We start from the raw sequence: 11823 nt of genomic DNA, 5'->3' as shown, positions 1-11823 counted from the left end.
GGGAGTGACACAGAGGGAGTGACACAGAGAGAGTGAGTGGACAAACTGAGAGTTAATACAATCAGTTCAGAGTTGCACTGCCAGTCATTGAATAATGAATGGAAGCAAAGATGCCTGAATCCTGCACCTACTTGTGAATGAAGACGGTTTTCATGCCCAGGGACCGGGCAATAGCGCAGGCATGCTGCCCTCCAGCACCGCCGAAACATGCCAGAATGTGGCGGGAGGTGTCATGACCTTTGGCCTGTGATGGGGTGAAGGAAGCAAATGGTTTGATATCAGCGAATGCAATAAATTGATGAAATGGTGGAGGAAGGCCCCATGCCGCTGCAATGATGTCCGATATCTCCCGTCCCCTCTCTTTGTGACATCTTATTCCTGCGCATCCCCCATTCATCTCCTCTTCTCGCTCCATGTCCACTCTTCCAATTGCATTTGACACAGTGCCACACAACAGACTTGTGAGAAAGGCTACAGCTCGTGGTCGGAGGATACTCTGCCTTTAAGAAATGTATTTTAATCATCTTTCTCTGCAGGATGTTTCTAGCAGTCCCTGGCATTTTACAGAGCCGTGCTGTCTACAACCGGGATCCTCTATTGCTACTGAAGCAGTATAACTGATACAATGTTTGTTTTAATCTGAATTAATGCAGTGTTCTGTTGTTTTAGTGTTCCCCTGGGATAGCAGCATAGAGCTTGATTGGGATAATTGACAGGTCGGGTCATATGACTGGGGACAGCTATGCTTTCACAGAGAATTCCAGCTCAGTTTTTCAGATGCTGCTTTGGATGCTGAAGAGAGAGAGACTTATCCTTTCCTATCTCTGAAGGCTGAAGACTGGAAGCTGCCAGAGACTAGATTGACTTGATTTGCTATCTTGAAGGTATATCCTTCTCTGAAAACTGCTGCTTGGATTTCTGTCTATAGGTGTTAGAAGCTGGAAATCTAGTATCAAGTGAGCATACTTGTTTTCGTGCTAATTCTGATGAAGGGTATATGTCTGGGGGATTTTGCTTCTAAATTGCAACAAAAGAGATAGCTCGCTGTTAAGAATACTGTGTCATGTATTTTAATCGGTAAAAGTTATGCTAATCTTTTTGTTATATTCTCACTGTGTTCTTAAATAAACGTTGTTTTGATAAAAGCTTCCTGGTGGGTCACTTGAATCATACCTGGAGTGAAACACCTTCTGCTCACCAATACCAAAATCAAATGTAAAACATAGGGTCTCGGCTAACTTCACAAAACACCTTGGTGTTTCTGACTTGGACCTTAACAATGGAATAAATGGCATAGTAGGAGCATGGATGTAAAGTTGGCTGAGTAACAGGAAAGAGAATAATAGTTAATGGATATTTTTGGGGCTGGAGGAAGATTTGTAGTGGAGTTCCCCGGGGGTCAGTATTGGGACCCTTGCTTTTGCTGATATATATTAATGATCTGGATCTTGGTATACAGGGAACAGTTCCAAAATTTGCAAAAGCTACAAAAATTTGGAAGCATTGTCAACCATGAGTAGATCATGTAGAACTTCAAAAAGACACAGACAAGTTGGTGGAGTGTGCAGACAGGTGGCAGATGAGGTTCCGTGCAGAGAAATGCGAGGTGATTCATTTTGGTAGGAAGAAAGTGGAGTGACAATAGAGAAAAATTCTGGCCGTCTGTTTTTGTTGATACAATTCTCAGGTGGCCTCATTATAATTGAGTGGTGTGAAACAATTGAAAGCTTCTGTTCGTGATACTATGAATGGCTCTGTTTGATTGACATTGTTATGGAGGTTATAAGAACAGCTGTTTTCTTTTCAAGGCACATTATTGAACGCCATTTCAACACCTGCAATGATAATACTTGGCTCATTGTGGGGTTACAAGGATAGGGCCTGGGTAAGATACTTGGTCGGAGAGTCGATGCAGACTCGATGGGCCAAATGGCCTCCTTCCGCACTAAGGGGATTCAATGATTGGTTCTTCACATAGTGCATACCGGGTGAATGGGCATGGGAAGCATGGAAGGACCAAGGACAGAGCAGAAGGGGCATGTAGTGGACACGGGGATCACGGAAAGGCCGTAGGTGGCATGGGAGAAGCGTGGAGAAGGAGACATGGGTAAGGCCTTAATAAACTTACCTTTCAAATGGTTCTCAAATCCACAATATGGCTCAACACTCCTCTGAGGGTCCATAAGCCAAGTGTCATCCAGATGCTGGCCCAATACCATGAACATTGCTGGGGGGGGTGGTGGTTACCCCTGGTAACAGAGCAAGCTGTGTCTTGCTATCTGATAGGCTTGCTATCCTAATCCTTGTCCTGTTCGGGTGAAAATCACAAGACTCGGGTCCCATGCATCCACCATTTTAGAAAAAACCTCTCTCCAATCCAATATGGGCGGGGGCGTGGAAATCTGGGTGCCTGCCTCCCACTGTCTCCTCTCCCCCTTCTACTTTTTTTCTGTTCATTCATCTGATGTGGGCATTGCTGGGCCAGCGTTTATTGCCCATCCCTGAGGGCAGTTGAGATCTGTGGATAAACACGCCAAGGTCCCTTTGTTCCACAGAACTTCCTGGTGTCCGACCATTCATTGAATACTTCCTTGTCAAATTACTCCTTCCAAAGCGCATCACCTCACACTTTTCCGGGTTAAATTCCATCTGTCACTTATCCGCCCATTTGACCATTCCGTCTATATCTTCTTGTAGCCCAAAACACTCCGCCTCACCGTTAACCACCCGTCCAATCTTTGTGTGATCTGCAAACTTACTAATCCTACCCCCCACATAGTCAAAGCAATGTTATTTATATAAATGATGAATAATCGGGGCTCAACACAGATCCCTGTGGTACCCCACTGGATACTGGCTTCCAGTCACTAAAGCAGTCTTCTGTCTTCACCCTCTGTCTCCTACAACTGAGCCAATTTTGAATCCACTTTATCAAATTTCAAGAAGAAATTAGATATAGATCTTGGGGCTAAAGGAATCAAGGGATATGGGGGGAAGCGGGGGAATCAGGATATTGAATTCGGTGATCAGACATGATCAAAATGGCCTCCACCTGCTTCTAGTTTCTATGTTTCTATGTACCTGCACTTGTGTCTGTACGTATACCTGTACCAGTATATCTGTAGTTGATCTGTACTGATGTACTTGTACAACTGTATCTATACCTGTCCTTGCTCCACCTTTATCCAGTAAATGCTGGCCAGCCAGCGACACTCATGTCCCATGAATGAAAAAAAAACAAATGACTCATGGTGTACCTGAGTAAGAGTTCTGATTGGTCGACACATTGATTCGTTGGCCACCCGGATGAACCCCAGGGCAACTTCTTCCACGGTCATCTGTGATTGGCCAGAGCCTTTGTCCTCTCCATCCCGTGATTGGTCACGGAGGAAGGCATTGACCTGTTCCGCAACCTTCTGGAATCCCTCGAGAGTCCCTTCCCTCCACAGCGGCTGGTCCTCCGTGGCTCCGAAGATTTTGGGAAAATAATCTGGCAACAGTCTCCCGAGGCAAAGGTTGGCATCGGTGATGGTGAGTGGGCCTCCTGGGGAAGCAATATAGCCAGATGGTCAGGCTTAACAATAGGTGCAGTCATGGGCTCCTCTGTAACCTGGGCTCTAAGGTTTGAAATTCCACCTCTAAACATCCCCACCTCTCTCTCCGCCTTTAAGATCCTCCCAAAAACCACTTGGAGCAAGCTTTTGTTCACCTGTCCTAATATCTCTTGGGCTTTGTATGTGCTGACACTCCCACAAGACTCATTGGCACAGCTTACAACAGGAGTTTAGCATTCAGAAACACAAAATAAAGTGGTCAAATTTCAAAATCAATGATCATGCATATCTATATCACCTTTCACAAATTTAGGACATCCAAAAGGTTTACACCCAATGAGCTATTTTTTAAAGGGGCAAGTGAACTGAACGCAGCAAACTCCCAAAAACAACAAAGTCACAATGACCAGGATCAACTCTTCCAGCAACACTGCTGAGGGTTTCATATCAGTCAGGAATCCAGGGATAACTCCCCACTCTTCTTTCAGTAGCACTATGAGAGCTTTCCCTTGGTTAGGGGCTTTGGTTTAATGCCTCATTGAGAATTTGGCAGCACAGACACCGCAGAGTCCCTCAGTACTGACCCTCTGACAGTGCGGCACTCCCTCAGCACTGATCCTCTGACAGTGCAGCACTCCCTCAGTACTGACCCTCTGACAGTGCAGCATTCCCCCAGTACTGACCCTCTGACACTGCAGCACTCGCTCAGTACTGTCTCTCCGACAGTGCAGCACTCCCTCAGTACTGACCCTCTGACAGTGCGGCACTCCCTCAGCACTGACCCTCTGACAGTGCGGCACTCCCTCAGTACTGACCCTCTGACAGTGCAGCACTCCCTCAGTACTGACCCTCTGACAGTGCGGCACTCCCTCAGTACTGACCCTCTGACAGTGCAGCATTCCCTCAGTACTGACCCTCTGACACTGCAGCACTCGCTCAGTACTGACCTTCTGACAGTGCAGCACTCCCTCAGTACTGACCCTCTGACAGTGCGGCACTCCCTCAGTACTGACCCTCTGACAGTGTGGCACACCCTCAGTACTGACCCTCTGACAGTGCAGATTTCCATAAGTACTGACTGTACGGCAGTTAAGAATCAACCACATTGCTGTCTGGGTATGGAGTCACATGTAGGCCAGACCGGGTAAGGGCGGTAGAGTTGGGGGAAGGAAGGCTGCTCTGCCATCTGCCACAGATGGTAGAAAGGGACAGAGAGGGGGCCCGCTCACTCTGTGACAGATCAGTGGCACGGCTGAGGGGGGTGGGGAGGGTGGGGTGGGGGAGGGGGGGTGGTTGGGAGCCTGATTGGTCTGGGCAACGGGGATGCAGAAGCGGCAGTGACTATATTTTTGGATAGTGTGGGGCTCGCGATAGGCCGCAGGCCCCTGCGATAGTGGGTGGGGTGGGGTTGAGGCCAGTTGCAGCAGCAGAGGCCTGACAGCTCTCTCTCTGTCAGGCCTCTGCTGCTCAATTTGCGCATGTACAGACACAGATGTCTGTACATGCGCAATAGCTCCCTCTGATGCTGGCTGGTGATTTAAGCCCTGCCCACAGCCTCTAGTAGCTAGAAACAGTCTGGCCCATTTTTTCATGCAGAATGGTCGCCTCATTACAGGAAGGATGTGGAAAAGATTGAAAGGGTGCAGAGGAGATTTACAAGGATGTTGCCTGGATTGAGTGGCATGCCTTATGAGGATAGGCTGAGGGATCTCGGTCTTTTCTCCTTGGAGAGAGGTAGGATGAGAGGAGACCTAATAGAGGTATATAAGATGTTGAGAGGCATAGATCGGGTGGACTCTCAGAGGCTTTTTCCCAGGGTGGAAATGGCTGCTACGAGAGGACACAGGTTTAGGGTGCTGGGGGGGTAGGAACAGGGGAGATGTTAGGGGTAAGTTTTTCACACAGAGGGTGGTGGGTGAGTGGAATCGGCTGCTGTCAGTGGTGGTGGAGGCAAACTCAATAGGGTCTTTCAAGAGACTCCTGGATGAGTACATGGGACTTAATAGGATGGAGGGTTATAGGTAGGCCTAGAAGGTAGGGATATGTTCGGCACAATTTGTGGGGCCGAAGGACCTGTTTTGTGCTGTAGTTTTCTATGTTTCTATGTAAGATTGGGAGTAAAAACTCACCCAAAAAACAGATATGCAACTCTCCCAATTTCCCACTCGCTGGAGACTTAGAATGTTTCTTGTAAAATTCCACCCATTGTGTCTGTCTTGACTCTTTGAAAGTGCGATCTAATTGGTGGCAATGCTCTGCTCCTTTCTCATAGCTCTTTAAATTAAGGAGTTCCTTTTTCATTAATGTCTCATTGCTTTTTGAAAGATCCTAAGGAATAAAATGACACTATCATTTCAGACAGTGCATTCCAGATCCTATAAAACAATTATTTCTCCACATCTCACTGACACGAGAAAAACATTTTTCACACAGCGAGTGGTTAGGATCTGGAATGTACTGTCTGAGAGTGTGGTGGAGACAGATTCACACAGCGAGTGGTTAGGATCTGGAATGTACTGTCTGAGAGTGTGGTGGAGACAGATTCACACAGCGAGTGGTTAGGATCTGGAATGTACTGTCTGAGAGTGTGGTGGAGACAGATTCACACAGCGAGTGGTTAGGATCTGGAATGTACTGTCTGAGAGTGTGGTGGAGACAGATTCACACAGCGAGTGGTTAGGATCTGGAATGTACTGTCTGAGAGTGTGGTGGAGACAGATTCACACAGCGAGTGGTTAGGATCTGGAATGTACTGTCTGAGAGTGTGGTGGAGACAGATTCACACAGCGAGTGGTTAGGATCTGGAATGTACTGTCTGAGAGTGTGGTGGAGACAGATTCACACAGCGAGTGGTTAGGATCTGGAATGTACTGTCTGAGAGTGTGGTGGAGACAGATTCACACAGCGAGTGGTTAGGATCTGGAATGTACTGTCTGAGAGTGTGGTGGAGACAGATTCACACAGCGAGTGGTTAGGATCTGGAATGTACTGTCTGAGAGTGTGGTGGAGACAGATTCACACAGCGAGTGGTTAGGATCTGGAATGTACTGTCTGAGAGTGTGGTGGAGACAGATTCACACAGCGAGTGGTTAGGATCTGGAATGTACTGTCTGAGAGTGTGGTGGAGACAGATTCACACAGCGAGTGGTTAGGATCTGGAATGTACTGTCTGAGAGTGTGGTGGAGACAGATTCACACAGCGAGTGGTTAGGATCTGGAATGTACTGTCTGAGAGTGTGGTGGAGACAGATTCACACAGCGATTGGTTAGGATCTGGAATGTACTGTCTGAGAGTGTGGTGGAGACAGATTCACATAGCGAGTGGTTAGGATCTGGAATGTACTGTCTGAGAGTGTGGTGAAGGCAGGTTCATGTGAAGCATTCAACTGCATTAAACAGTTATCTGGACAGGAAGAATAAGCAGGGGTGTGGGCAGAAGGAAGATAATGGCACTCAGTGAGTTGCTCACTTGGAGAGCTGGCGCAGACATGATGAACGAAAAGTGTTTTTAGTTTATTAATTAGTGTCACAAGTAGGCTCACATTAACACTGCAATGAAGTTACTGTGAAAATCCCCTTGTCGCCACACTCCGGCGCCTGTTCGGGTACACTGAGGGAGAATTTAGCATGGCCAAAGCACCTAACCAGCTTTCGGACTGTGGGAGGAAACCAGAGCACCCGGAGGAAACCCACGCAAACACGGAGAGAATGTGCAAACTCCACACAGACAGTGACCCAAGCCAGGAATCGAACCCGGGTCCCTGGTGCTTGAGGCAGCAGCGCTAACCACTGTGCCACCGTGCTGCCTCAGGCCTCTTTCTGTGCTGTAACAATTCTCTGATTCTGTTTCTTTTGCCAATTCTCTTTAATGTGTGTCAGCCAGAAATAGTTTCTCCTTATTTACTCCATTAAAACACTTCATGATTTTGAACAATGCTTTTAAAACTCCTCTTAACCTTCTCTGCTGAAAGTAAAACAATCCCACCTTCTCCAGTCTCTCCCCCTAACTGAAGTCCCTCATACTTGGAACCATTCTCGTAAATCTCCACATCCTCTCCGAGGCTTTGACATCCTTAGAATCATAGAATCCCTACAGTGCAGAAGGAGGCCATTCAGCCCATCGAGCCTGCACCGACCACAATCCCACCCAGGCCCTATCCCCATAACCCAATGCATTTACCCTAGCTAGTCCCCCTGACACTAAGGGGCAATTTAACATGGCCAATCCGCCTAACCCGCACATCTTTGGACGGTGGGAGGGAACTGGAGCACCCGGAGGAAACCCACGCAGACACGGAGAGAATGTGCAGACTCCACACAGACACTGACCCAAGCCAGGAGTCGAACCTGGGTCCCTGGCGCTGTGAGGCAGCAGTGCTAACCATTGTGCCACCGTGCCACCCTTCCCAAAGTGCAATGCCCAGAATTGGTCAATACACCCCAGCTCGGGCCTATCCAGTGTTTCGTAAAGTATTAACGTGGGCAATGTGACAAACAGTAGCAGGTGGAGTCCAGCGTCTGAGCTGAATGTGTGAGTGACCAGCTCCCTGATGATGGACAAAGCAGGTGGGTTTTGACCGTGGCCTCAGTCACTGACCTTTCCGATAGCAGGCGGGTCCTGGATGAGCTCCAGCCGATTCGGGACCGACAACAAACAGCCCTGATCTGGAAGAGGAAGGTGTGTCAGAGAAGCTGTGAGATAAGGACACAGAGTCATAGAGGTTTACAGCATGGAAACAGGCCCTTCGGCCCAACTTGTCCATGCTGCCCTTTTGTTTTAACCACTAAGCCTTGCTGAAGTCCATGTCGCCAACTTCAGCTGCACTGCCCTCATCTACCTTCTTGGTTACCCCTTCAAAAAACTCAATCAAATTTGTGAGACAGGATTTTCCACTCACAAAGCCATGCTGACTGTCCCTAATCAGTCCTTGCATTTCTAAATGCCTGTAGATTCTGTCTCTCAAAATACCTTCCAACAACTTACCCACCACAGATGTGAGGCTCACTGGCCTGTAGTTCCCAGGCTTTTCCTTGCAGCCCTTTTTAAACAAAGGCACAACATTTGCCACCCTCCAAACTTCAGGCACCTCACCCGTGACTATCGATGATTCAAATATCTCTGCTAAGGAAGCCACAATTTCCTCCCGAGTCTCCCACAGAGAGAGAGGGAGAGATACACTTATTCTCAGAATAACGAGTCATTGACACGGCTAACTTCCCACATGGGCAGTTTTACAAGGTTCCCTGTGACCAATAGTGACCTCTGGCCCCTAAACGGCACAGCTGAAAAATCCTCATCCTTGTTTGAAAAGTCCTCCATGGCCTCACACCTCCCTCTCTATCTCCTCCAGCTCCACAATCCTCAGATATACTAGTGGCACTGTCACTGGACAAGTAATCCAGAGAGCCAGGATAATGTTCTGGGAACCTGGGTTCGAATCCCACCATGGCAATTGGTGGAATTTGAATTCAATAAAAAATATCTGGAATTAAGAATCTACTGATGACCATGAAACCTTTGTCGGTTGTCAGAAAAACCCATCTGGTTCACTAATGTCCTTTATGGAAAGAAATCTGCCGTCCTCACCTGGCCTGGCCTACATGTGACTCCAGAGCCACAGCAATGATTATTACATGCTCCTCAGGGACGGACAATAAACGCTGGCCCAGCCAATGACACACCAATCCCATGAACAAATAAAAGAAATTTGCATTCATCATGCCGACACTATAGTTAAGAGAGCCCACCAACATCTCTACTTTCTCAGAAGACTAAGGAAATTTGGAATGTCAGCTATGACTCTCACCAACCTTTACAGATGCACCATAGAAAGCATTCTTTCTGGTTGTATCACAGCTTGGTATGGCTCCTGCTCTACCCAAGACCACAAGAAACTACAAAAGGTCGTGAATGTAGCCCAATCCATCACGCAAACCAGCCTCCCATCCATTGACTCTGTCTACACTTCCCGCTGCCTTGGCAACTTGGGAACTTACTGTTGCTGGAACCATAGAACAGAACCATAGAATCCCTAAAGTGCAGAAGGAGGCCATTTGTGCTGTAGTTTTTCTATGTTCCTATGTAGGCCTAGAAGGTAGGGATATGTTCGGCACAACTTGTGGGGTCGAAGGGCCTGTTTTGTGCTGTAGTTTTTCTATGTTTCTTTCTATGTTTCTAAAGCAGCCAGCGTAATTAAGGACCCCACGCACCGCGGACATTCTCTCTTCCACCTTCTTCCGTCAGGAAAAAGATACAAAAGTCTGAGGTCACGTACCAATCAACTCAAGAACAGCTTCTTCCCTGCTGCCGTCAGACTTTTGAATGGACTTACCTTGCATTAAGTTGATCTTTGTCTACACCCTAGCTATAACTGTAACACTACATTCTGTATTCTCTTGTTTCCTTCTCTATGAACGGTATGCTTTGTCTGTATGGCGTGCAAGAAACAATACTTTTCACTGTATGTTAATACATGTGACAATCATAAATCAAATCAAATCAAATCAAATTTCTGGCTGCTTAAGCATCCCTGATTGTTAATGCTCCACCATTAGCAGTCATAAGACCATAAGACATAGAACAAAGAACAAAGAACAGTACAGCACAGGAAACAGGCCCTTCGGCCCTCCAAGCCTGTGCCGCTCCTTGGTCCATAGGAGGAGCATTAGGCTATTCGGCCCATTGAGTCTGCTCCACCATTCAATCATGGCTGATATGATTCTCATCCCCATTCTCCTGTTTTCTCCCCATGACCCTTGATCCCCTTATTGATCAAGAACCTATCTATTTCTGCCTTAAAAATACTCAATGACCCGGCCTCCACAGCCCTCTGTGGCAATGAGTTCCCCAGGAAGTTACTGTTGCTGGAACCATAGAACAGAACCATAGAATCCCTAAAGTGCAGAAGGAGGCCATTCAGCCCATTAAATCTGCACCGACTATTTGAAAGAACATATATCGTAGCCCTCCCACCCCCAATGCCCCCCCCCCCACCGCCGGCCCCCCCTCCACCCGGCCCATGTCCCATGCTGCTCCCCCCTCCACCCGGCCTATGTCCCATGCTGCTGTTAAATAAAACTTTGTGTTCAGGATTGTTGAGGAATTTACACGGACGCTGATGCGCCAACATGTGCGTTTCCCTGTGCCAGGGTTCCAGGGAGAGTAAACTAGCTCAGAATATAAAAACAGAGAGCAAAAGTTTCCACAAATATATAAAACGAGAAAGAGTGGCTAAAGTAAACATTGGTCCTTTAGAAGATGAGAAGGGGGATGTAATAACTGGAAATGAGAGAATGGCTGAGGCATTGAACAGGTATTTTGTGTCGGTCTTCACAGTGGAAGACACAAATAACATGCCAAAAATTGATGACAGGAAGGCTATGGCAGGTGAGGACCGAGAAACTATCATTATCACGAAAGAGGTAGTGTTGAGCAAGTTAATGGGGCTAAAGGTAGACAAGTCTCCTGGTCCTGATGGAATGCATCCCAGGGTACTAAAAGAGATGGCAGGAGAAATAGCAAATGCACTAGCGGTGATTTACCAAAATTCGCTGGACTCTGGGGGTGGTTCCCGCAGATTGGAAAACAGCAAATGTGACGCTACTGTTTAATAAAGGAGGTAGACAAAAGGCGGGTAACTATAGGCCGGTTAGCTTAACTTCTGTAGTCGGGAAAATGCTTAAATCTATCATCAATCTATCAAGGAAGAAATAGCGAGACATCTGGATATAAATTGTCCCATTGGTAAGACGCAGCATGGGTTCATGAAGGGAAGGTCATGTTTGACTAATTTGGTGGAATTCTTTGAGAACATTACATGTGCAGTGGACAATGGGGAACCTGTGGATGTGGTGTATCTGGATTTCCAGAAGGCATTTGACAAGGTGCCGCACCAAAGACTGCTACATAAGATAAAGGTGCACAGTGTTACGGGTAATGTATTAGCATGGATTGGGGAATTGGTTAACTAACAGAAAGCAAAGAGTGGGGGTAAATGGGTGTTTTTCTGGTTGGCGATCAGTGACTAGTGGTGTGCCTCAGGGATCAGTGTTGGGACTGCAATTGTTTACGATTTACATAGATGATTTGGAGTTGGGGACCAAGTGTAGTGTGTCAAATTTTGCAGAGAGAAGATAGAACAGTACAGCACAGAACAGGCCCTTCGGCCCACAATGTTGTGCCGAGCTTTATCTGAAACCAAGATCAAGCTATCCCACTCCCTATCATCCTGGTGTGCTCCATGTGCCTATCCAATAACCGCTTAAATGT

General features: G+C 47.2%; 1 protein-coding gene across 2 annotated transcripts in view; it reads right to left on the bottom strand.

Annotated features, from left to right (window-relative positions):
• oplah (5-oxoprolinase, ATP-hydrolysing) overlaps window positions 1–11823 on the bottom strand; it is a 92986-nt gene that overhangs the window by 58251 nt on the left and 22912 nt on the right. For both annotated transcript variants that reach the window (XM_078230198.1, XM_078230206.1), the window contains 3 exons: window positions 8152–8219; window positions 3258–3544; window positions 132–244 (listed from right to left, as the gene is read on the bottom strand). In XM_078230198.1, coding sequence (XP_078086324.1) covers window positions 132–244; window positions 3258–3544; window positions 8152–8219 — 468 coding nt within the window. The remainder of the gene's footprint in view (window positions 1–131; window positions 245–3257; window positions 3545–8151; window positions 8220–11823) is intronic.

Source organism: Mustelus asterias, chromosome 2 (genome assembly GCF_964213995.1).
Source record: "Mustelus asterias chromosome 2, sMusAst1.hap1.1, whole genome shotgun sequence".
NCBI classification, from domain to species: Eukaryota; Metazoa; Chordata; class Chondrichthyes; order Carcharhiniformes; family Triakidae; genus Mustelus; species Mustelus asterias.
The sequence above is the reverse complement of the archived record's forward strand: the minus strand, read 5'-3'. Positions and strand labels throughout refer to the sequence as shown.